Source organism: Otolemur garnettii, unplaced genomic scaffold, assembly GCF_000181295.1.
Source record: "Otolemur garnettii isolate 467f Iridium unplaced genomic scaffold, OtoGar3 scaffold00057, whole genome shotgun sequence".
Taxonomy (NCBI): domain Eukaryota; kingdom Metazoa; phylum Chordata; class Mammalia; order Primates; family Galagidae; genus Otolemur; species Otolemur garnettii.
The window spans coordinates 3,580,676-3,608,268 of NW_003852452.1; the positions used below are offsets into that span (position 1 = coordinate 3,580,676).

General features: G+C 39.2%; 1 protein-coding gene across 15 annotated transcripts in view; it reads right to left on the reverse strand.

Annotated features, from left to right (window-relative positions):
* Positions 1–27,593, reverse strand: part of SOX5 (SRY-box 5) — a 1,023,582-nt gene that overhangs the window by 218,780 nt on the left and 777,209 nt on the right. For all 15 annotated transcript variants that reach the window (XM_003792460.3, XM_003792461.3, XM_012806794.2 and 12 more), the window contains one exon: positions 15,330–15,416. In XM_003792460.3, the coding sequence (XP_003792508.1) occupies positions 15,330–15,416 (87 nt within the window). The remainder of the gene's footprint in view (positions 1–15,329; positions 15,417–27,593) is intronic.

The window sequence follows — 27,593 nt, forward strand, 5'->3', positions numbered from 1 at the left end:
TCCCACCTAAAGTGTACAAGAGACACACGACTCTTCCTAGGCCACAAATGCTTTCGTTACAAGTCCATTGTAAGTTCAACGAAACCAATATTTTGCATACAGGTATCAGTATTGCTTTCTAGAGTTACACTTTTAATGCATAATGAAAATAAAGGAATTAAAAACATTTACATAGATATGGAATTAGCACTAGCCATCTATAATGTGAACCCTTATTTTTCTCTCAAAAAATCTGGGCAAAAAGTATGCATGATACATGGCAAAATACAGTAATTTAAAAGTTTCAAATGGTGTTATCCATTTTAGTAATTGATACAATGCCAATTGGCATAAAGAAAAACAGTCATAACTTGGTATAGGCAGGGGATTGGTTCAGGGCCTGGTACCTCCACGTATACCCAATCAGTGCATACTAACATCACATAGTCTGCCCTGTGGAACCTCAATAAACCAAAACATCCCTACGTGTGAGTTTGCATCCTGTGACTACAGTACTTTTGGGCTGTGTCTGGTTGAAAAAATTCCACGTATAAGTAGACTTGCACAGTTCAAAATCATGTCGTTTGTGGTTCAAGGATCAACTGTGTATTATTTGCTGAGGAATATTAACAAATATCATTTGGCATTGGGTGCATGAAAGGTTAATGATTCTTTTGCCCTCTTTTCAAAGAGGATTTCTTTCAAATTTATAAATAAAATTTCTTTCAAATTTAAAACAAAATTTTAATTTTATACTCCATAGTCAATTCAGCCTTTTTCAACCTTTATTATTTCAACCCTTCCTTAGTTAATCTTTTCTTCTCAGTCTGTTGCACTGACTCCTCTTCGGCCACCCACAATGTTCATGTTCTTCCCACTCTCATTCTTTCCTTACCTTTTCTGGCCTTAAAATAACTCGCATGCTTCAACTCTTAGTCTTTATATATTTCAACAAATCTAAGAGGTGTACTTTGTATTATATATTTCAACCTTTCTGAGTTTTACAATAAAATAGAATCAATGAAATAGCAAGATACTTTCCAACCCTAAGACTGGCCTTAGCCCTGGTAATCTATTTCTAGGTGCAGAAAGGGTACTTATATATTTAAAAGACAGGGTCTTGCTCTGTTGTCCAGGCTGAAATGCTGTGGTGTGATCACATAGCTCACTACAGCTTCAAAGTCTTGGGCTTCAAGAATTCCTCCCATCTCAACCTCCGAGTAGCTGGTACTAAAGGCATGTTGCACCAGCCCGGATAATGTTTTTTTTGAAGAGTCTCATTATGTCACCCTCAGTAGAGTGCTATGGCATCACAGCTCACAGCAACCTCATACTCTTGGGCTTAAGCAATTCTCTTGCCTCAGGCTCCCAAATAGCTGGGACTACAGGTGCCTTCCAGAACACCTGGATTTTTTTTGTTGTTGTTGCAGTTGTCCTTGTTGTTTAGCAGGCCCAGGCCGGGTTGGAACCCGCTAGCCCAGTGTATGTGCTGGCACCCAACCCAGTGAGCTACGAGCACCAAGCCACCAGATAACTTTTTTGCCTCAGCCTCCCAAAGTTCTGGGATTACGGGTGCAAGCTACCATTCCCTGGCCCAATATACACTTTGAATGTACATCTCAGCTATAAAATTCAATATCCATAAAGTGGAACTCATTATTTTCCTATAATTTTCAAAGGATGGCCACCCAATCAACATTGAAAGGTATAAATATTTAATATCATCCTCAATTCTCAACTATTTATCTCTGTATTGATTATGTCAGAAGTAATAGTAATTTTTCTTCAAAATAACTTTGTTGTGTTTTCCTTTAATATCAATTGGCTAAGTTATTTTTTCAGTATCATGTTCACAAATAAAAAATTATAAGAACAAACAGTAAAACATTTCTTCCCAACACTGTCCCTCCCAACACCATCCCTTCAGAAGTAACCGCTATTATTATATTTTTGTTCATCCTACCCTTAGGAAAGCAGATTTAAAATATACCGGAATAGTTCTCTATTAGTTTTCCTGTTGTAACAAAGTACCACAGACTGGATGGCTTATTATCTCACAGTCTGTTTGACAACAACAAGATTAAGTTGTCAAAAGGTTAGTTCCTCCTGTGGACCCTGAGGGAAGGCTACACTCCTTGGCATGCGTATGGCTGACTTCTCTACCTGTCTTCACATCGTCTCTCTCTGTAGACATCTATGCCCAACTTTCCTCATCTTACAATGACACTGATCATCTCGGATGAGGGCCCACCATAAATGCCCTTATTTTAGTTATCTCTGTAAGACCCTTTCTCCAAGTCGGCTGACATTCTTAGGTTCTAGGTATCAAAACTTCAGTGTAAAGGCAAGTGCCTGGCAGATAAAGGCTAGTTAGTAAAACGTCTTATGCAGTTTCCTCTGCTGCCTTATCCAGGCTATTAAGCCCTAATGTCATCTTTTGTGGTTAACCTTTGTCCTTCTTGGTAGAGAAAGGAGGAGTGGGCAACTTTTGTCTCTGTAAATCTGTGTCCTGCTTCTAGGGAAACAGGGCAAGCACTGAGAATGTCTTCTCAAATGCCTTTAGCTCAAAATAATCCTTATGCCCATGTGGCACATTTCGAAGTGACATTCTGCACTCCTATAAGCGTCTATCTATATGATCTACCATCGTATCTATGTTTTTTCATTGCATAAATGAGTGAATGGATGGACAAACAAGCATGAGTAGCAGAAGGGGTGGAAGCCAATATCCTACTAAATTGTTAAAAGTAGTTATCTTTGTGAGATGATACGTTCAGTGTTTTCCAAGTTATCCTTTATTTATGTTTTCCATCTTATCAAAAAGAATTCTTGAAAGTGTTTCATTAATCTTCTTAAGTATATATCTCTCTTATGGAGACAATACAATCTATGACTTGTCTATTTAGAACCCTTCAAATAACAGGCATAGATCAAACAGACTTTGTCCAATGTGGATTCCCAATCCCTTTCTCTACTCTATTCTGCAGGACCAAATGTTTTTAAAGGAAGTGAAAAAGCTATGTAAACTCTAGAACTCTGTACACATATGAAAATTCATACGCTATAATTACATTTATTATTTCACAACTTCTCTTCCTAATACGTGAGTCAGGGTCACTTACCCTGCCAAAAATCTTCCTGCCTCACAAAATTTCAAAACTGCCAATGCTGGTGTGGATGTGGAGAGAAGGGAACACTTTACCCTGCTGGCGGACTGCAAATTAATACAACCGTTTTGGAAGAAAGTATGGAGAATCCTCAAAGAACTCAAGCTAAACCTCCCATTTGATCCTGCAATCCTAGGGCATCTACCAGAAGGAAAAAAAATCTGGGCATCTACCCAGAAGGAAAAAAAATCCTTTTATCCTAAGGACACTTGCACTAGACTGTTTATTGCAGCTCAATTTACAATCTCCAAAATGTGGAAACAGCCTAAATGCCCACCAACCCAGAAACGGATTAACAAGCTGCAGTATATGTTTACCATGGAATACTATTCAGCCATTAAAAAAATGGAGACTTTACAGCTTTTGTATTAACCTGGATGGAAGTGGAAGACATTATTCTTAGTAAAGCATGACAAGAATGGAGAAGATGAATCCTATGTACTGAGTTTTGATATGAGGACAATTAATGACACAGTGGGGATGGGGAAGGGGAGAATAGAGAGAGAAAAGAGGAGGGACGGGTGGGGAAAGGAAGAGCAGAGAGAGGGAAGGAAGGAGGGGGTGGGGTCTTGGTGTGTGCCACACCTTTTGGGGTAAGACATAATTGTAAGAGGGACTTTACCAAATGAATGAAATCAGTGTAACCTGGTTTCTTGTACCCTCAATGAATCCCCAACAATAAATAAATAAGAAATTAATAAAAAAATACATAAATACTTCTGTACTGTACTTAGGAAGAGTCCTTTTCCAGGCTGCTTCATCCATCTCCACTGCTGATCCTTTTTTGTTTTTGAGACAGAGTCTCACTCTGTTGCCCTGGGTAGAGTACTGTGGCATGATCACAGTTCATTGCAACCTCAGGCTCCTGGGCCCAACTGATCCTCTTTTTTGCGTTAGCCTCCCAAGTAGCTGGGACTACAGGCACCTACCACAATGTCCAGCTATGTTTTCTGTTTTTGGTAGAGACAAGGTCTTGCTCTTTGTCAGGCTGGTCTCGAACTCCTGAGCTGAACTCAGGCAATCCACTGACCTTGGCCTTGCAGAGTGCTAGTATACAATGTTTTTTTGTTTTTTGTTTTGTTTTGTTTTTGCTGTGAGATGGATTTATTATACTACTGAAAAAATAAGCCCAAAACAAAAAATAAACAACAACAATAAAAAAAAAATCTTTAATGTACAGAGTGGCCATAAGTTTCATGTGCAATTTAAAATACTATACAATTTAAAATTGCACACAATATATATATTTTTTGAGACAGAGTCTCACTATGTTGCCCTCAGTAGAGTGCCCTAATGTCATAGCTCATAGCACCCTCAAACTCTTGGGCTTATGTGATTCTCATGCCTCAGCCTCCCAAGTAGCTGGGACTACAGGCACCTGCCACAACGCCTGGCTTTTTTTTGTTGCAGCTGCCATTGTTGTTTAGCCTGCCCGTGCTGGGTTCGAACCCACCAGCCCTGGTGTATGTGGCTGACACCATCACTAGTGAGCTACGGGAGCCAAGCTATTAAAATTGCAGACAAATTTAATGGCCACTCTGCATAAATGGTGAGGGGGAGGTACATAATTCAACCTTTAACAATTTATTTTACACCAATAATAACGTAACATAAATACTTCTGTACTGTACTTAGGCAGAGTCCTTTACCAGGCTCCTTTATCCATCTCCACTGCTGATCTTCACTGTCTTTTCTGTGAATTGTAGCGACCTTCACAGAGACCTCCAAATGAATGAGGTCTTTCAAGATACCACCTAAGCATCACATTTCCTTTGTGTATCTTAATTTCTAACCCTACTGAATTTTCTAGTCTGACCCCTCCCAACAACTGCCAATGCCACCCTTCACAAGTGTCTTCGCTCCCTAAACAGTCACCCTTCATGTTCTAGCTCGTGTGTCTTGTTTTCATAGGTCTTTTCCTGATCTCCACTGATAGAATACTTGTTATCTTCCTTGGAAATCCTCACAGTATTACGTCTTTATTAGAGCATTTAATCATTACATTGCACTATCTTATATTCATTATTTTTTCTCCCAAAGTCAGGAGAGATATCTGTAATAGCAGCAATTGTAAATTACTGGCTTTTATATCCTCATTACCTACAATAGGTGATGACAAATAGCATGTGCCTGGCATAATGCAAATCATCGAACATTATTTAATGAATGACATCAATAATGAAGCTTATTCTTTTTAAACCACTTTCAACTATAGGTGTGCCATAGAGCCAGGAGTAAAAAGGAAGCTATTTTATCTTCTATGAATCACAGAAGGGTTCTAGTTTGGGCTCTAGAGAGTCGAGCCACAGAACGAACGTACACATTTGCAGAAGAAATCTTCCCCATCTGTACAGAAGTACCAACATAAAATGAGAGATTCAGTCCCATAGATTCATCTCTAAATTATCATGTTCTTCATAATGATCTCCAAGTGGCTAGAATGGGCTCAGTAAGTTGTCTGTGAACGCTGGAGAAATTAGCAAGAATCGCAAACCATCCTAGACTTTAAAAAGACAAAAAGAATATTAACTAGATCCCTGGAAAACCCCAGGGGCCTCTCAAGGAAAAAGAAGAGCTACTGTTTATTTACCTAGATTCAGATTTTTAGGAGTCAGACTAGTATATGATACTACGGAGACACAGTCATGTTTGTGTGGACCTCGTCCATCTGACTCAGACACCTAAAGGCATGAGTCCATTTGTGCCTGGGTGACTGATAGTAATTTATTTTCGTGCTTCGGTTACTTGCGCTCTTGTGTGTTTTTTCCATTTATGTTAATCCCGCTTCATTCCCCTTAGAACGAAAGAAGATTACTGGAGAGATAAGAACATTGTTTTAGTCTTCCTCTTGCCTGGTAACTACAAGGCTCGGCACACATTTATATTTCTGGAGGGTTCCATAGAAGCAGCCCAAATCAGAACAGTCCTGAATATAAAGTGACAGAAGTCAGGAGGAAAGGGAACCAGCTTCAGTCTTGCACATCTCAGTGAGAGAGATCACTGGCCATACTTACTAAGCCAAAATCCGCATGTTCTTCAGTTTTCTTGACTGCTGCCTCCTCCCTCTGTAATTCACTGGAAATCTACTGACCCTCAAGCATATTATAAATTAGCCCATTCATCTTCATTTCCACTATGACTCCTTAATCCAGGCCACCATTATCTCCCGCCTTGACTATAGCAATAGTCTTTTAAACCTTGTGCCAACTTCCAATTCTTCCCCTACTAAAATTGACTCTCCAAATAAATGTCCAGGATGATCTTCTTATAAAGGTGAATCACGTGATGTCACACATCTGTGTACAATCATTCTATAGCTTTCTTCTATACATGGAATGAAATATAAACTCCTGCTCTTACAAAGCTCTCAATGGTGTGGCCTTTGTCGTCTTCCTTCCTGGGATCATCTCTTCCCATTTTCTCTCTCTTGCCAATATGTTTCTTGTGGGTTTTCTAATATCAATGTGCAAACTCACTTCCACCATGGTGTCTTTGGATGTCAATTGCTTTCCTCAGGAAACTCTGCCCCTAGATCAGGGTTTCTCAACCTTCAGTGCTGTTGACATTTTAGGACAAATAATTTTGTGGGGAACTATCTGTATAGCATCTCTGGCCGCTATCCTCCAGATGCAGGTAGGGGCCCCATCATCCCTAGTTTTTTGTTGTTGTTGTTGTTGTTGTTGTTGTTTGTTTATGTTTTTGTTTTTTTGAGGCAGAGTCTTACTATGTCACCCTCAGTAGAGTGCTATGGCATCACAGCTCACAGCAGCCTCAAACTCTTGGGCTTAAGTGATCCTTGGGCCTCAGGCTCCCAAGTAGCTGGGGCTATAGGTGCCTGCCACAACGCACGGCTATTTATTGTGGCAGTTGTCATTGTTGTTTGGGTGGCCTGGGCCGGGTTCGAACCCACCAGCCTTGGTGTATGTGGCTGGTGCTGTAACCACTGTGCTACAGGTGCCAAGCTGACCATCCCTAGTTTTATCACCCCCAAATGTCTCCAGACATTACTAAATTTCCTCTTATAGAGCAAAATCATGCTCAGTTGAGACTATGTCAAAGGACCACTTTTACCCCTCACACATTCAGCTTGTATCACATATCTCACTGTCTTCTAAGGTACCATAACTAAAAGCCTAAAAAGAACTCTTGCCTTCATACAGCTTAAATTTAAAGGAAAAAGATAATATCCTCCTATCTATAGGATCGTGCCTAACAAATAGTGGACAACTTGTTGAATGAATAAAATAAATTTAAAAACTGAAGACCTGAGAAAAGTCTGTGACGAGCTGATACTGCAGTATTCTATGTACAAGGCTGACCCTCATCAGGCTTACATGAAGCCAGGATGATCTCAAGTGCATTAAGATAATACGAAAACCAGACCCAGAAGCTGGTATCTTCCCAGTGTTTTTCTATTCCAGCCAAACCAAAAAGCAGGAAATGTTTGAAATGTAATCATCAAAATCAAAGTATGCAAATCAAAAGAAGGGTAAAAAGTAAACTCACTCAAGGGGCAAACTGTCTTAGAATTTTACGGCTAAAAGTAAACTAGATGTTATGTGTATCTCAAGAAAATCACCAGACATTTAATTCTTTGCGTCAAAGCAACAACCTTTCCTAGGATTTTTGTTTGTTTTATTATTCGTGTTTCTTAAGACTATTAGTGTAACAGTTTGCTTTAATTTTTCTTATTGAAATGTTGTTACTTCCAATCAGTATCATTCACTGTGTTGCTTTTAAAATTCTGCCTGGTGGCCAGATGCAGTGGCTCACGTCTGTCATCTTAGCACACTGGGAGCCCAAAGCAAGAGGATCCCTTGAACTCGGGAGTTAAAGATCAGCCTGGGCAAGAGTGAGACCCAGTCTTTACTAAAAATAGAAAAGCTAGCCAGGTGTTGTGGTGGGTGCCTATAGTCCCAGCTACTTGGGAAGCTCAGGTCTAAAGGACTGCTTGAGCTCAAGAGTTTGAGGTTGCTGTGAGCTATGATGATACTATGGCTCTCAATGCCAGGCTGTCTCAAAAATGAGTAAATAAATAAACAAATAAATACAATAAAAATAGAAAAAAATTAGCTGAGCATTGTGGTGGGCACCATAGTCTTAGCTACTCTAGAGGCTGAGAAAGATTGCTTGAACCCGGGAATTTGAGGTTGCTGTGAGCTAGGCTGATGCCACAACACTCTAGCCTGGGCAACAGAGTGACACTCTGTCTAAATAAATAAATAAAACAAAGTAAAATTCTGCCTGGTAAAGAACCATTGCTAGACTATAAGATGTAGGAGGGCAAGAATCTGTCTACTGTATTTGCTATTATTCTATCTATAGAGCTAGCACATGGCACGACAGAACAGTCTTTGCTGAATAAACTGAAAATATCATGAATAAAAACTAATAAGTTATTCTAAATTTGTAAGTAAAGCTTTCAGCAGCAGTCTTATCCGCCAAGAGAGGAAAGGCCGGACCATCATCAAAAGGGATGAATGAAAATGGTATTATTTCAATTCTTAAAAGGAGTTGTTTTTAAGTTATTCAATGTGTAAACATCTGTTAACTCATCCTTTTCATTAAGAACACTTTAGTTAACCTTTTATGAGATTTAGCTATGTATTTTTTACTACAACATATTTATGCCTCAGAAGTTGGAGTCACTTAAAATTATAAAAGGAATGTCACATTGTATTATATGAGTATGAATTAAACGATAACTTCTTACACTGTTAACACTATAAAGTATTCTTACTGTTTTTGACAGAACAAGTTGCTGTTTTTGATTCAATATCTTAAAAGGTGGGCTTGGCTTAGATTTAAATACATCTAATATAGAAAAGCATTCAATTTTAAGGATGACTGCCATTAGTTTGAAATGAAATTCTCTATAAGCTGCTATATTTATCAGTGTACCCCCCAAACCGGATGCATTGTTTCTGGGATATGTACGTATTATAATTTTTGTAGTAAAAGCAAAAGTCATTCTTGTTATCTTCTTTTTTTTTTTTTAAAGTATGGCTCTTTCATATAACATCTTAATATGACTTTTAATGGTGACTGTAATTTTAAAGGCTTTTATAAAACTATTCTATTCACTTACTTATCGTACTTAAAATGTAAAAACCATTATTTAAACTATCACATTAAATTTGCTGCATTTAGAATACAGTTAATAATAGTCATCTTGAAATATAGCAATTTTTCATTTGTGATTCATTCCCCCCAAAATGAGGCGGGTTCCCAATTTTGGGCCAAGAAAAAAATGAGACAGTCTGTAAGGGGACAGCCAATATGTAAATAGCCCAACAATACAAAACCATGTGTGTGCTAGGGACAGATCTGAGGACAGAATATCTTGGGTGAAATTACAGGGGTCCTTTATCCAGGTATCCTGGGTCTGGAATTATTACCAACTTCTAAAGGATTGTAGATATTACCCAGTCCAATTTACTGAAGACAGACTGCCCAGCGACGTGTAAAAAGCACAGACTTGAAAGCAAGGCAGAAGTAGGTTCAAATCTTTGCCCCAGCTACCGTAGATGGTTTGGGATAATTAATCTCTCTGCATCTCAATTTCCTCATATGTAAAATCAATATAAAATAACGTCGCAAAAATTGTGCAAAGAGGATGTTTACAAAGTGCCCGTAGGAAAGATGTTTAGGATGTGGGGTGCAATATGTAGCAATCTACAACTAAAAAAAAAAAAAAAAAAAAGGAGCAGATAAGGACATACTGTGCTTCCCTAGGAAATGTTACTATAAAACAGAAGAAGGCTTTAGGTCAGAGGCAATATCCGGTGATTTAGACAGTGTTTTAACAAGCACTGGAGTCTATCACATCTACAAGAAAACAAAGTTTTAAAAATTATTTGAATTTTGTAATTTTTATAACTCTCAAACAGGGATGTATTTTTTTAAATGAATGAATGAATTCATGTTTTAATTAGAAAAAATATTGAGGAGAGCGTTTTAGTTTTTCAAATATGTGATGCAGATTAAATATGTAAGAGTTGAGTTTTTTCACATTATGTTTAAAATACACATTGTTCAATGACTGCTTTGTGCCTGAACAATTACTAAGTATGTAAAACTTCCTAGTTGGTGAACTGGATGGACCATTAAGATCCTGATCAACTGTGACCCAGTGGCTGATGATTCTCTTTCCATCACTAGCTGTGTTGATGCCCTGGCATGAGGGTGCAGGCGTTCTGAGACAGAGCAAGTCACTGGTTTACGGAAAATGTAGTCACTTTTTGTTTTTATAGACATTGCCAAACTTATTTTGAAAGCTTATAGTCTGTGAGCCAGAAGTCTTTCTTTAGTCCTTAAGAAGTAGTTTTTACAAAAAGTGGAAACATTACTCATAAGCAACTACAGAGAACTATAAAACACGCTTAGTGGAGATAAAAACATTAAACATTTACTCTATTTAGAAGTAAATGACTACGTGTTATGTACCTTCCTTATGGTTGACTTTTGTATTGAACAAATTCCAGATCTAACAGTTCTCTCAGAAAATAATCAACATTTCCAACCCCCATGTAAAAGTGTGCAGATAGAAACGTTTTAGCTTAATATACAAATGGAATAATGACAAACTTACTATTAACGAATCATGTGACTCTTACAACATTACTGGATTTTAAAAGAATGGGTTTAAAATAGCCTTCAAAGTGATATAAACTCTTTCCTACCAAAATGCTGACATATTAATTTCCAAGTTTTAAATTTACAAAATGCCAAGGATTGTCGGGATTTTTTACCTGGCTTCTGATTCCTATTCCAAGCCTGGTTATTTTCAAATTATCTAATGTTATGTAAATGGAATTATTTTTTTCAAGCCAAATACTGAATCTACATATGTTTTCATCTCAAATTTTATATGTTAATAATCAGGAGTGAGGAATCTGTGGCCTCAAGGCCACAGGGCCCTCCAGAGCCCCTCTACCGAATCCAAACTTCACAGAACAATCCCTTTATTAAAAGGATTTGTTCTATAAAATTGGGATTCAGTCAAAGGCCACACTCAAGGATCTAGAATTCATGTGTCTTTGATTCATGAGCTCTGAAAGACTACGCTATTGTTAATGGATTATTTTCTTGAATCTTTTACTGGCAATATTACAAGTGCTTGCCTTTATGTCTTATCTTTCCAAATAGACAAGTTCAGAGCTTTCAAAACAAGCCTATTTCTTTATTATATCAAAATGCAGCTGGCACTTTCCTTACGTTCAGATTCAACACTTTGGGGACCTAAATTAATGCACTGGGACCAGGGTAAGAGGATCTATCTACCAGAGAGACCAAGGGGAAACAAACCAGGCTCTAAAAAGTTTCTTCAGATAGGCTGGTAGAGAAACTGATCTAGAATTTTCTGAGTGACCTGGCAGAAGAACCTTCCAAACATTGCCTTGTGTTTATAACCTCACCAAGACAGAAATAATGGGGAGTATTTTGCATGCAGATATTTGCGTTATAATTCTGTAAATAAATATCAAGTCAGCAAAATACAAATTACTTGGTTGAAAAACAAATGATCTGTTGAGATTAGTTAAGGCTGCCAGAGATCCCCAGATACTGTCCTTAGGTGAGGTGGCAATCCTGTGACCTTCAGTGCAATGAAACTTCATGCTGAATCAGCCTGTGACACCCACAATTGCTAACTGGAGGGCAAGCACTTGTTTCCCCATCTTCTCAATAACTAGGAGACTATGAATGATATTTATTCACCTTACATACCACTGTTACTCAGAGCTTCTACTATAGATAAGGGCCAAAAACTTCATGAACTGGCCTGTTACCTTACATGGCTGATTAGAAAAGCAGTAACAAATAATTCCATCAGGCAGCTAATCGCTTTATAGCCCATACTGACTGCTGTTGGCAGAGATTTTTAGTTTGTTTTGTTCTGCACAACTGGACCTAGGGTCCTTTTTATGTGTCCGTTAGAAGATTGTTTCTACTGTTAGCTTTATAACCCAATCATTTCACATTTACAAAGTACCGGAGTATAACATGGTATATATTCTGACGGGTAAGATAATCCAACACGAATAATCATTTTAATATTCCTAGGAGAGGGTGACCTCTACTAACTCATTTTGTTTCCTGAAAAAGGAGATCGACGTTAAGTGGGTATGACAACTATTCACTGACAGTTAAACTATCTAAATCCAAGGCTACGTATTTCTCCTATTTTAACAGGTTTATAGTTTTTACTTTTCAAATATTTATAGTAAGAAACACTTCCCTCAACGTTTCTCAGCTGTGACTCTCATATTCACCCAAATGGCTTGAAAGTAATTCACTGATCGCCATGTCGAACTGGCACCTAAGAAGGGGCACCGTCCTCGCTTGCCTATGTTCTAAAGTATTTTAAATGGGGCATGCGTGCACACACACACTCCTTCACTCACACTGGGACTAATGAAAACTTGAATGAAAACGGACCAGCATAAACGGAGGAGAAAAGTTTTGGTCCACCAGGAGACCCTGAAAATCCTATCAAGGCTGAAAACACCCAAACATACGCGCACCTCCTCTTCAAATTCATTATTTTAAATTATCATTCATAAATCACCTCATTTCTCAACAAAGCAGTATTTTCGGATTTTAAAGAAAGCGCACATTTATCCTTCCCTCCTCCAACAAAAAAACAGTCCATGACACCAAAGACTCACACCTTCACTTGCCCGACAAAAAGGAGCTGCCCCAACAACTAGGCCATTGTTCTTGTCTAACTTCTAAGTGGCATGAAAACTACATTCCTGGCACTACATAATCTTCTTGCCCGACCCCCCAAGAACCTCTAAGTCAAATTCATTCACACCCAGAGGGCAGTACACTATTGTACACTTTCCACTTTCCAACCACCTAGGAACAATGGGTCGTAATTGCAACTGTCATGGGCAGTCACAAGGAAAAGTAACCCAGCAGTTTCTCCAGTTTACTGCCAAACCTGGGCGGAACACCTAATACCCATGTCCCCAACAGAAGAAAGGCCTACAGTTGCTTTTAAAACGCATCTGAAAACAGCTTTTTGAACAGAACCAGAGGACAATAACCAAACTTGTGCTCTGAATGTGAAGCTTAAAAAACTCAAAAGTAAAGACAGAAACTTCTCTTGTGATCTGAGGGTGGCTTCCTAAACCAACCCCCCAGGCAAGCCTGAAAGGACAGCTGAGCCTTCCTCTAAGCTTGTCATCAATGCTGTGGCTGCTTTTAAGTTCGACTTGAGAAGGAAAACAAGTGAGGGGAAAAGAAAAAAAAATGTTTGTCCTATAAAGAAATGAGATCCCAGGGCTTGGGAAAGGCAGTCAGTCTGTTCTGCTCTCCGTCATCACCTAGGTGAGTGGTGGAGAAAAAAGAACCTTGGAGAATATAGCCTCTGCCTCGTGTGCAAGTGGGTTAAAGTCCACTGAAATAATGGAAAGGCACTCCTGTCTCTGAAGAGGAAACTTCTCTGTTCTCTTTAAACTTTGTCTTTAAGCTCTTTAAAGCACATTGATTATTCCTCTGACTCATTTCATATAGCCTTAATACATGTAATTCCAAATTATCTGCTTGAAAAAGGAAACGTCCACTGAAACATTTTCTGGATGTTTCCAAGTACCCAGATGTTTATGTTATGTAGGCCAAACATTGGAGAAGACTGATACTTTGTTTTACTCCAGGATAAAATGATGGAATAGAGACTTAAGGAAGTCAATGGCCTCTCTCACTGGGAGACCATTTGCACAGACACAGATGTGCAAAAACGTTATTTATATACATATTTCTACACCCTATATGTAACATAATGTGGTGATATTTAAATACGTATCAGGCCCTACCAAAAATACGCACAGTAACATATAGCTAAATATTTTAATATTGGTGAGAAAGTATCTTAGGCTCATGCCTGTAATCCTTGCACACTGAGAGGCCGAGGCAGGAGGATTGCTTGAGCTCAGGAGTTTGTGAGAAGCCTGAGCAAGAGAGAGACCCTGTCTCTACTAAAAATAGAAAAATTAGTTGGGCATTGTGGCTGGGCACCTGTAGTCCATCTACTCAGGACACTGAAGCAGGAAGATGGCTTGAACTTAGGAGTATATAGAGTTTTCTGTCTAGATTTCTTGTCAAGTAGGCTGATGCCAAATTACTCTAGCCTGGGGCAACAGAGTGAGTCTATATCTCAAAAAAAAAAAATAAATAAATAAATAAAAATGAAAGATGACTAAGTATCTTGGATTTCTCAAAATTAATCTGACCTTAGAATTCAGAATCCTAAGTATCCTTTTAGCAATACATAGAAAACCGTAGATTGGCCATGTGTGGTGGCTCAGGCCCTTAATCTCAGTACCCTGGGGCCAGTAGATCCCTGGAGAATAGGCAGGGCAACCAGCCTGAGCAAGAGTGAGACCCTGTCTCTACTAAAAAAAGCCAGGTATTATGCTGGCCACCTATAGTCCCAGTTATTCCAGAGGCTGAAGCAAGGGTATCACATGAGCCCAAAAGTTTGAGGTTGCTGTGAGCTGTGATACCAGGACACTCTACCAAGGTGACACAGTGAAAAAGAAAAACCACAGCTGTCCACCATGTCTGAGACAATACATTTTCAATCTAAGGTATCAATTGCTTATCTATTTATATGAGGAAATTAAAATGTTCCCTCTTATTATTAGCAGAAGTTGTTATTCAGATTATGAATATTCAGTATCTACTCCACATAGAATTTCTCTTAGTTGGATGTAATTAACTAATTCAAACAAAGCGAAACCAGTGCCCTTAATAGTACAAAATTACCTTTTTTATGCCTTTCCCATTCATCATTTCTGGTTTTAAAAGCAAATTATATACTTGCATTGTGTACAATGTACGAAACCCCCTTATAAAGATGCAGTTTTTAACTTTGCTATAGGTTCCTTCCTACTTAAATAGTAAATTATTTAAATAAAAAAAAAAGATGAAAACCAAAGCCTGTTAAAGGCACAGTGGAGTTACTCTGCTAAAAACAACAGAGCATTTAGTTGGTAAGGCACAAAGAGAGAAAATAGGAACCCCGAAAATTTCCCTTTCAGAACAGAAAAGAATACCAAACAGAGAGAATGAAAAGCAGGATGGGTCGGGAGCAGAAGTACTTTATCACCATTAATATTCCTAAATAGCACCTGCATTTGGGTACATTTTAGATCAAAATAATTACAGACACATTACCTTTTATTTCACCAAAGTTTCCTGATCCCATTGCCAGAAGCTTGTCTTTCCAGTCCTTTGAGAGTAGCTTTTCAATACTGGGGGTTTCTAGGCAAAGGGGAAAAAAAAAATGTAAGCAAAGCAACATGACCACCTTTACAATGAAGCTCATTAAAAGTCTCTCCGTTAAAAATAAGGCCATCCCTATTCCAGCCCCAGCTCTTAATGGCTTTGTCAAAAAACTGATACCAGGGACAGAAAAAAAAAAAGAATGTGTTTTGTCACCTGCTGTTTCAAAATCATTAGCTTTTTCCTCTTGCAGAACAAAGCCATACTAATTCTTTATGACAATGGGTACATTTTATAGAGGTGAGGGGAAACTTGGCCTTTCCCCGGAAAGTTCCTTCAGAGATCAACTCACAATTAAGTCAGATTACTAAGAGAAAGGTCTATTTAGCATGCACACGGGGAGAACCACAGAGCTCAATAGCCCACTGGGATCCATGTATTTTTATACACACATTTTAGAGGTGTCGGGAGAAAATGAGGAACCCAGATAATTCTGTTTAGGGTGACAAATGGTGCTGGGGGAAACAAAGTGACTTATAAAGGGTCCTCTTTGCAAATTAATTTGACCTGAAGGACAGGTATTATACTGTATTTAGATGATTTGGGCCAGGTCTGGTTGTATTCTTAATTTTTTTTTTTTTCCTGTGTAGTATACTGAAGTAACAGAGAGAGAAAGGGAAGTCTGGCCCCTTTGATCTTTTGATCAGGTCAGCCTGGTTCACATGTATGGAGGGCAAGCCCCTTCTAATGCCTTTCTATCCAGAAGAACCTTAATTCAAAATATCAAGGAGTCATATTTGGGGGTCAAAGTCTCTGAGTTCCTTCAGTATAAACCTGCAGTTCATTGTTTTCGACCAATTCTTGCTATAATGGATGCTTGTCAATTTCAGGGTGTTAGTCTGCAGTCGAAAAATAATTATGTTGATAAAATGCAGAGTAAAAAGAAAGCAAAGAATTAGCTCTTAAATCTGCTACATGTAATTATATCCCTCTGTGTGTTTACAATTACATGCACTTTATAATATGTGTTTAACATTGTGTCGTGGTAAGCACACTGCGTGGCGAGACTTGCCAGTCTTGGGAACACTTTAAGAAAAGGAAAAGAGAAAAGTTGGTGTGAAAGAAGATTTCAAAAGATCCCAAAACCTACAGAAATGAGCGATGCTTATAACGGAACCTATCATTGGCTTATTTCATACTCCTTTAAAATGTCCTGTATCAGGACAGGGCACATACATTTTAGAGAACGAGGTTGTGTTTTTGTCTCGTACGTGTTTCTATATGTCACATGGTTGGTGACTTTTCATTTGTGTTGAATTGTAATGTATAAATAAATAGAAACACCACTAAAAACTGCCACACGTTACCCTCAGTTTTGAACAATATAATTGCGTATTCCTGTCAGCATTTAGATGGGTACACAATTACAGTAAGTTTCAATCCCCCGATAAGTACTGCTTTCAGTTAGAAATGGAATGTACTAACAGATACGTGTCCCAGGATGCTCCATCCAAGTAACAAAATCCACACCTATTATCTAGATCCAAGGCGTATGCTGTCATTCTGTGCAGGGGTCTTTATGTGTATTTATATTAGTTCAGGCATTTGTTTACCCCCTACCAGGTGCATAAACGGGAGTACATGTTAACTTACCAAAGGGGAATTCTCCCCATAGTGAAATACATCTTAGGGAGGTTTTTATTTTTTTTTTTTGCAGTTTTTGGCTAGGGCTGGGTTTGAACCCCCCACTTCCAGCATATGGGGCTGACGCCTTACTCCTTTGAGCCACAGGCGCCACCCCACCTTAGGGAGTCTTCATCATCATCTTTAGCTAACGCTACACAGCCATCCGCTATCAGAGTCACAAAGTCTCTGTAGAGTTTTCCACCAAGCAGAGGTGCAATTTCCTTGGAGACTTCTTTTTCAGAGGTCAAAAACTTGTGGACAATAAAATGGTGAAAAGCTCTAAATGATTACTCTTTCCCACAGTCTATCCAGACAGTGCAAATTCACAGGGTGGCCATAAACTTCCTGTACAATTCTAAATGGCACACTATGTTAAATTGCACGTGAACTTTATGTTCACCCCGTATAGAAGTTATTATATAATCCTTTACGATAACTTGTATATGCAAATTTACCTATGGAATGTGTGGAATGCAGTTTTTCCTTTTTAACAAAATACCGGTCTCTGGTGTTCACACTTAAGGAAAAAAAGATTTACTTTTGCTTTTTCTTAAAATATCCCTATTTCTATTACATATCATATTGTTTCCAAAATAGAAATGGCAATTCTACGGGCAGCAAAACACAGTAACTATCTTCATGCTGTAATCGATATCTCTGCTCATTGAGGCTTTAAAAGTAACTTTAAAATACTTCTGTAAAGATTTCTAACGTTTCTACCTTCCCCGTAAACACGATGTGAGTGAAATTATTTCTTCAACCTTATCAGAGTAGGTCAAACAAACACCACTGTTTCTTTTTTCCAGCACTCTACAAAAATTCTTGAGTAGCATGTAAACAGGGCGCAGCCAATATGGTATTTGCAATAGAGTACTGTCAGTCATTAAAAGCTAACAAACCTTTGCAAAGCAGGAATGCAGCAATAGCAATCCATTGTGCACTAACAATAGGCCCCTGAACCTCCAGGCACCAAAAGCAGACCATTTTACTTTTAAGGCTATTGTCTGCAAAGTTCACGACAAAGCTTTTCCCCTGCAGCTAGACAAAATATTCACTGTAGTGTGCTCATAAAGAAACAGAAGTCTTCTGTCTAAGTTTCAGAGTTAAAGAAACAGCAGCCAGATTTCTGAAACCTGCAGAACATTCCTGGCCTCTTTATTAACTAGCATAAAGATATAAAGCTTGGAGACAGAGCCAGTTTTATTAAGTACCTGACTTTTAGCATATACGATAGAAAAAAAAAATGAATGACTTCTTTAAGACTAAATTCTTTGGGAAAATGTAAAATCAGAAACATGTCTAACTCAGGCTTGTCACGGCTGGGGATGAATAAAGACACATTTTCAGATATGTATAAAAGATGTCTGAGATACATACTTTAAATTTAGATTCGAATACATGTACCGAGCAGCTATGCTATACGTTCTTACCTGTATTCTCTCATTTAATCACAGCAACCAAAGGAAGACTTGGATTATGTTATTACAAGTATGTTAACAAGAAAAAACAAAAAAACAAAACAAAAACAAAAGAAAAGCACAAAGGAAAAAAGATGCCACAAAACATAACCAGGAGAACTGAGGTCTTGAACTCAGTGATTTTTTTTTGCTACATTTCTTGATTCTCTTTATTGACAACAAAATGACCATGATAATTAGGGATTTCTTTTCTTTTTTTTTTTTAACTAGTGTTTTATGGGCTAAGCACTCAGCAGTGTCCCAGGTCCTTTACATGTGGTATCCCAAGATAATCTTCAATTAAATATTCAAGATAATCTTCTGAATTAAATATTCATATGCCAGTTTTACCATTTAAGAAGCCAAAGCTGGCCAGGCGTGGTGGCTCACACCTGTAATCTAGCACTCTGGGAGGCTGAGGTGGGTGGACTGCCTAAGCTTAGGAGTTTGAGACTAGTCTGAGCAAGAGTGAGACTCTGTCTCTAAAAAAAAAGCCAGAGACTCTGTCTCTAAAAAAAAGCCAGGCATTGGCGGCTGGCGCCTATAGTCCCAGCTACTTAGGAGGCTGAAGTAGGAGACTCACTTGAGCCCAAATGCTTGAGGTTGCTGCGATCTATGATGTTCACAGCACTCTACCGAGGAGGACAAAGTAAAACTCTCTCTTAAAAAAAAAAAAGAAACAAAACAGGGTGGCACCTGTGGCTCAAAGGAGTAGAGCGCCGGCCCCATACACTGGACGTGGTAGGTTCAAAACTGGCCCCAGCCAAAAGCCGCAAAAAAAAAAAAACCCAAAAAAACCAGCCAAAGCTTACAGAAATATCATGACTTGCCCAATATGTGCTAAATTTAGTGTACTGTGAACCCTCTCTTGATAAAGTTAAGAGCCACAAGGTGGCAACTGTGTAGTGGGGAAATTATTTATATTATATATATATATATATATAAATATATATTAATATATATAAAAAAAGCAGCTGTTATTCCCTATTTTGTTTTCCTATAATTGCGTACTACTCAGGAGTCATACAGCTGATGGTCTTAACTTTCTTTATTGCCCCCAGAGATAAAATCACCCTAGTGAAACCAAAGGCTAGTTTTTGTGATATCTTCCAGGCCTTGCATTCCAGTGGAAAGGCCGACCCACCCAGATTAGCAGCTCATACCAAGGAACTGACTCAACCAGTCTCGTCACCCTTACCCAGGAACTGACTCAGCAAAAGAAGACAATTTCTACAAGGCCATGATTCCACCCCAAATCCAGCCAGTTGGCAGATTGGTAAGGTACGTACCTGGTAAGGCTGCAACATTAAATACCAAAGTTTTTGTTCTTTCCAGCACATACACTGCTATGATTAGAATGGGCCTCCCCGACAGCAGGTATTGCCCATTTCACCTTCAATGCAACAGTGTCGGGAGGTGGGGCCTAACAGGAGATATATAGGTCAAGAGACTTTCACCCCCATGAATGGATTAAGGCTTATGATAAAAAGGCTTGAGACTGCCGGTTCCCTCTCGCCCATGCCCTTGACCTTCTGCCTTCCACCTTGGGAAGGTGTAGCAAGAAGGGCCTTCCTTGCCACATGCTGGTCCCTTAATACTGGACTATCGGGCCTCCCAAACTGTAAGAAAAAAAAATCATCTTCTTTATAAGTCTTCCAGTCTGTGATGGTCTGTCTAGCAAGACAAAATAGAGCAAGAAAACTGGTACTGAGGAGTGGGAAGGCTACAGTAACAAATGGCTGAAAATGTGGACGTGGCTTTGAAACCAGGTAATGGGTGGAGGCTGGAAGAATTTGGAGGAACAAGCTAGAAAAATCCTAGATTTCCTTGAAGAGAAAACATTAAGGAACTTCTGGTGAGGGCTAAGATGGAAATGAGAAGCAAGGTATTGAACAAGGAGTAAAGGCAATCCTGTAAACAGGGCGGGGGACTTGGCTGCATTATGTCTGTGCTCAAAGGCTTCATGGAAGGAGAACATGGAGGAAATTTGGGAGGAAAATATTAGAGGAGCTGGATGGCTCCCTTTAACTGCACAGAGTAAGATGTGAGCAGAGAGAAATCATCTGAAGACTGACTTTATTATTAAAAGGGAAACAGAATGGAAAGATTCAAAAAAATTGCAACCTGGCTATGTAAAGAGGATGATGAAGTGCAAGGGTGTGGCCAATGCAATGGTTTGCTAAAGAGATTAATATGGATATAAGAGAGCCAGGTGCTATGCATGAATCTTTGGAAGGCATTTCAGAGAACTCTGAGGCAGCCCCTATCATCACAGGCCCAGAGGAGGGATGTGAGGGCATGGTTTTCATAGATTTGTTCAAGGGATCTCATCATCTGACGCCCAGGGCCTGGGGACTGGGCTGCCTGCATTCCAGCACAGCGCTCCTCTGGTGCCCCAGCAGTGGCTCAGTCATGTTCAGGTGTAGTTCCACCCACTGCTCTGAAAGGTACAACCTATAAACCATGGCAGTGTCCACGTGGCGTTGACTGTAGATGTGTAGAAGTGTATTAGCATGGGGCCATGGCAACTGACCTCCACCTAAATTTCAAACCATGTAGTGAACAGCCTAGAGGCCCCTGCAGGGACCTGCTGCAGGGGCACCTCTACCACAGACAAAGCCCCACTAAGTGCAGTGCCTGGTGGAACTGTGAGGCTGCAAATGCTGTGGAGACCCCAGAACTGCAGAGCTGCCACCATGCAGCAGTAGCCTGGGAGAGCTGCAGGCACTAGACTCTGACTTGTGAGACCTGGGGCATGTTCTGTACTGGGAGAAACTAGGAGTGAGATGCAAGAAGCACTGGGGGCCCAGGTCCCACCCACTGCACTCAAGATTCCGAGAAGGTTATTCTCTAGCTTTAAGACTTATTCTCCAGCTGTAAGATGCAATGTTTATTTTCTGCTGGGTTTTGCACTTACTTGGCACCAGTTAAACCTTTCTTCTTCCCTATTGCTCCTCTTTGGAATGGGAATGTCCCTCCTATGCCTGACCCATCAATTTTATTTTTTAATTCGGTAACTTATTTTTATTTCACAGGCTCACAGCTGAAGAGAAATTTGCCTCAGTATGAATTATGCCTTGAGTCTCACCCATCACTGATCTAGATGAGACTCTGGACGCTGGATTTTGGAGTTGGTACTTAAACAACTTAAAATTGTTAAGGTTATTGGAATGGAGTGAATGTATTGTGCATGTAAGAAGAACATGAATTTAGGGAGCCTAGGGAAGAAGGCAATGGTCTGAATGGGTCTCCCCAAAATCAAGTGCTGGAAACATAGTCCCCAATGCAACAGTTCTGGGAGGTGGGGTTAATAGGAAGCATTTAGGGTCATAAGGACTCCACCCTTATGAATGGATTAATGCCAATAGTAAAAGGGTTATAAATTCAAGGCAGGTGTGGTGGCTCACTCCTGTAATCCTTCCTAGCAGTTGGGAGGCCAAAGAGGAAGGATTGCTTGAGGCCAGGTTTTTGAAACCAGCCTGAGCAAAATCAAGACTCCATGTCTACCAAAAAGAAAAATTAGTTGGGCATGGTGGCTCCTCCCTGTAATCTTGGCTAATTGGCAGGCTGAGGCAGGAAGATTGCTTAAGCCTAAGAATTTGGGATTGCAGTGAGCTATGATGATCCCACTACAGTCCAGGTGTCCTCAAACCATGGCCTGTGGGCCACATGCGGCCCACCTAGGACATTTATCTGGCCCGCTGGGTGTTTTTGCCACCACTGCCTGTCCCGCTTAGCAGCCGACTCATCCTGGGGCCCGCAGTCCGGCCCTCCAATGGTCTGAGGGACAGTGAACTGGCCCCCTGTTTAAAATGTTTGAGGACCCCTGCTACACTCTAGTCCGGGCAACACACAGAGACCGTGTCTCTCCCCCTGCCCTGAGGTTGTAAGTTCCATCTTTGGTACAGGCAATTTCTTGGACTTCTGTCTTCTACCATGGGAAAGGCAGCAAGAGGCCCTAACCAGAAGCGGGCACCTCAGTAGCATACTTCCAAGCCTCCAGAACTGTGGGGAATAAATCAGCTTTCTTGATAAATACCTAGTCTGGGATAACTCTCTTATATGAAGACAAAAAGGACTAAGACATGGTCCCTTTTACTTCCAGATAGGGGGAAAAAACTATTTTTGTTAACTCCACGGAAATAAAAACGTGAAAATGTAAATTTCTAGGGTAACATGTATGTAGAAACAGCAACTATGGAACTGAAGGGTAGAATTTTTCACAGTTCCCCTTATCCTTAAGTACAGTCCAGACTTTGCACCCCAGAATTCTACCTACGACCATATAGCAGAAGTATACAATAAAATGGCGTTATTTTCTGATGTCAGAGAAAAAATACTTGGCTGTTAAGTAAAACAACCTGGCTTCTTCCCAAGATGGTAACACTGGCTAGCTTTGGTGGAGGGGGTGAGCAGGGAATGGATCTTGGGTACATCACCTACTTCGTTTCTCCACTGGGATCTCTGTATAACAAAGACCTTCAAGTAAATCAACGTCACCTATTTTACCAACGCCTACCATTACAATTTGTTTCCACTGTAGTTCTTGAGGAAATGGTAAGAGATTATCCTACAATAATGAGCACCAGAAATGGACATGTAGCAGTCACTGAATTTCTCTGAAAATGATAAAAATTCTATCAAAAATTCATGATTATATATGTAAAGACCAAATGGCAGGAGCCCAACGTTTCACAATAGACCCGTGTGTTAACGTGTGAATATGAGGAAATTAAAATTTGACCCAACACTGTAAAGTGCTGCTTCACTGCTGATGGAGTAAAAGAGATAGTCCTTATCTATTAAACATGTAATTTTTAAAATAAGATGAAAAAGCACATAGAATTTTATTTTCTACTATGAATATAGTAGGTTGTACGCTTAGTTATTTGCAAATGCTCAAATTCTAGAGCTTCCATGTTAATTCTAGAGTTTCCCATCTTTTCATGTTAAGATGCGCCACATTTTTAATTTAAATAGATTTTAATTAAGATTCCTGAGATCGCCTGAGATTTCACTCTCCCAAAGCCTAGAGCATGAGTACCGTCAAAAGAAGGACTACTTTATAATCAAATAAAATATGAAAGTTAATACTAGTAATTTTTTACATAGCATTTCAGCTCACAGAGGGCTGCCAGGCATAAAAATCTTGTCAGCTCTGCATATACAGCGATTATATCCATTTTGCAGATGAGGAAACTAAGGCTCAGAAAAATTTTCTTTTGCTCAGCATCACCTAGTCTGGCGGGATACAAAACCAGGTTCCCTGAATTCAATGACCTACCTCTTTAGGGGAAAGCTAAATGCTTATGCTGTAAAAGAGAAAGTAAAATAAATGTTAAGAAATAAAATGCACAGAAGAAATGAAAGATACCCTTCACCCTTTGACAGATTACTGTTAAGATGAATCTAATTGAATCGTCATGGTGTCCTCCTGCCAACAGGACCCTTCTGATAGATCTGCTCGCTCTTCCCTCCTCACCCTTGCCTCCCTTGCTCACATATGCTTCTTCCCATCAATGCCCGGGGCAGTCCCCACCGCTGAACGGCCCCCCCAACTGTGCCAGCCATTGTCACAACAGCATCCTGCCTCTTTAGGGCCTGTTCGTTCCCTGCAACTCTCACTCCTTTTTTCCCTCCAGTGCCAAACACTCTTAAGACTGACTCCCTCATCTGGAACAATGAGACCTAGAGGCTCATGCCAACATATTGTAATTCTCCAACAAGCTGCCAGTGCCAAGAATTAAACCACATTCGCTCCAGCACAGTAGCTTTACACACAAGCTCAGGTTTTTGCTTTGTGTTTATGAAGGTTTTTTTTTTTTCTTTTTCTTTTCGTAATCTCTCTTCAGCTGCTGTGCCATCGCTCGTTGAAATATCGAACGAACAAAAAATAGGTACGTATAATATTCAACTTTTTAACAAAATCCCAGGAGTTGGGTCACACCAAATCTACGGCTGTTTACACTTTAATTTTATAGCTTAAACTAAGCTGTGGTATTTCTGACATGTGATAAGGCGCACATTTCGAAAGGGGAGCCGTCCATGAGAAGGAACAATCATATAGCTAGATTTCAAAATGTACCCATACCTCCTTTGAAGTAAAAAAGTAAAAGCCTAGGTAGATTCCATGTCACAGAATCAGAATTTTAGAGCTGGGAATGTCTCTATATATCATTGAGATGAGCATTTTATAAAAGTAATTTATTAAAGCACATTATCAGAAATAAATGGAACATAAAATATTTGACTACTTAAACAAAATAAGCATTCCATTGTCATGCAAATAAAATTAACACTAAACATATTTAGACTTCCTTTCAACAGCATGTAAATCTTTTTATGTACTCATAGATCGCCAAGTTTAAAGTGAATTGTGGATTATAAAGCGTTACTGAACTATCTGGCCGGGGAAACCCGTGTGGGGCGATGTCTGTGTATGGTTCTATACAATTTGGGGTACTAACTGTCTTAGACAAAACTCTTCATTTTACAGACTGAAAAATTATAAATTAGAAATGTTAAATAACTTGCCTAATATCAGAGCTCTAATTAAAGATAAAGCAGGACTTGAAGCCTAATTCCCAGTTCAGTGGTCTCATCAATATACCACACACACTACTACAAGTTCTTTTATTAAAGAGCCAAACTTTGGAAAAATTTTAGTCCTGTTTTATCCACTTCATCTAGTTTTAGTTAGTAATTATATGATAGATGGTTCTGGTGGCTAATCTCTGTTGAAATTAGGTACTATAATCCTAACAGTCGCTTTTAGAATTAGGTACTGTTAACGCAATATGCTACTCTTGGAAGCCTTCAGTTGATAGCCAGCCCCATGAAACTAAAGGATAAATGTCAGCCAGCATATTTAACAAAATATATTCTTCAAAAACCTCACTGCAGTTTAACACATTGCTACTGAATGCATACTCAATATATACAAAGTGAGTAAAAATTATTTGTGATGTGAGAATTGCTCTGAATCTGGAAATCATCTATCAGTAAAAGTTTAGTGCATGTTGATGGTGTCTACATATCTAGATAGCATTTTGGTCAAACACTAAACAACACAGTTTAAATAATAAAGATTTTATATGTCTGGAAAATTATTTGTACACTAAAGACCAGAAAGGCCTGTAACATCCCCTTAGCCAAGCACCACAGTGACTATGCCACTGGCAATACCAACTTCTTTTAGGAAATGTATCCAGGTACCATCATCACACCTGGCAATAGCCACTACACTCCAGCCCAGACAACACAGGGGCGACACCATCTCTAACAACAACAACAAGAACAACCACCAACCAACCTGCACCACACAGCACACAATAGGAACACATCTGAAATTCTACAGCACTCAGATTTTATTTTTATATGTAATTATATTGAAGTGAACTAAGTTGTGGAAATACTTTGCTTTTAGTATGGCCAGAATACTTGTTTGTTTCCACCTGAAAGTTACTAAGAGCTTGTTAAGCAGGGGGGAAAAATGTCTTTTCCTGACTCAAGTTTTGAAATCTTTTTTTTTTTCTTGTAGAGATAGCTTCTCACTTTATCGCCCTCAGTAGAGTGCTGTGGCGTCACAGCTGACAGCAACCTGCAACTCCTGGGCTTAGGTGATTCTCTTGCCTTGGCCTCCCAAGTAGCTGGGACTACAGGCACCTGCCACAATGCCTGGCTATTTTTTTATGGCAGTTCGGCCAGGGCTGGGTTTGATGCCACCACGCTCGGTATATGGGGCTGCCCCCTACTCACTGAGCCAATGGCGCCACCCAAGTTTTGAAATTTTTAATATGCAGTGTTTGGAATACACAATATCTAAATAATTAGTTCTAGGCTTACATTTTCTTGCTGCACCAGCTTAAACTATTAACATACCTGCTCAATTATACCCATTGTTACTGCATTTTCAGTGAGTATTTTTTATCACATGGTTAAATACACCATAATCAACATGGTATAACTGCTCCATGCCAATAATGCCGGGTTGACTCCTCATGAGATACCTCTATATGCTCTACACAAGAATCTCCATATGAAAGATAAATTTAAGTTGTGAATGACAGAATAAATGATCCTTTCATCCCCTCTATCACTTAAAAAGTAATTGCCTATTCTTGTATACACTACAACTCTTTTTTTGTTCTGGTTTCAAATCTTAGATCCCAGCAAGGATAACAGAAGTTATTTAAGGCATCGTTTCGACAAGTAATTGCAAAGAGTTATTCCTCATGCATAAAACTCCTTTATGTTTTACTACTAAATATATTTTAAAAATTAATGTCACACAACCTGACTCCTTACTAGTTTTGTGACCTTTGTTAAATAATTTTAACTCCCTACGCCTTATTTTACTCACCTGAAAGGAGAATAATAAGTGTACTTAGTTGATATCTGCTGTAGTAATTAAATTCCAATATGTACATAAAGCACGTGAAATAATGGCAGGCACAAAGTAACACCTACAAAGAGTGACTGACATTAAAACTACAACGTAATAAGCAACAACTCAAGAGAAGGACTTCCAAAATCAAAAAGAATACACACACATATGTTTCCCTTTGCCTGTCACTACCAAGAAATCCAAGGGTAGTAGTTCTACCTGTACCCATTTTCATCATGATGACCCACTATCCTGAGTTCCCTTGGTTATCTACCAGTCTGTCCCATGACGTCTTCAGGTGAATTGCATCAATAAAGAGGATACATAAAGGGATGTAGTATCCTGAAGGACAAAGGTTTCATTTCCATTAAATTCATGTATGAAAAGTCTCCAAATAGCACACACAGACAAAATTACTCAACTAGTCTTTGCTTGCTTTTCTTTTCTTCTTCTTCTACTTTTTTTTTTGACAGTTGTCTTTCTAACTTTCCAAAGGTTCTGTTAGGTTCTCAACAACATCTAAAGCTTTTAAGCCACTTGCTCGTGACAAGTGAAAGGGAAAAACAAATAGCTCTGTAGTGCTCTTTCCCCAGGGTCACTCAACCAACAGTAATAGTTATTATTTTTATATATTAGCACTGTAGCCTTGTTCTCTATCATGGCTAACTCACCCAACCTCCCTGACAG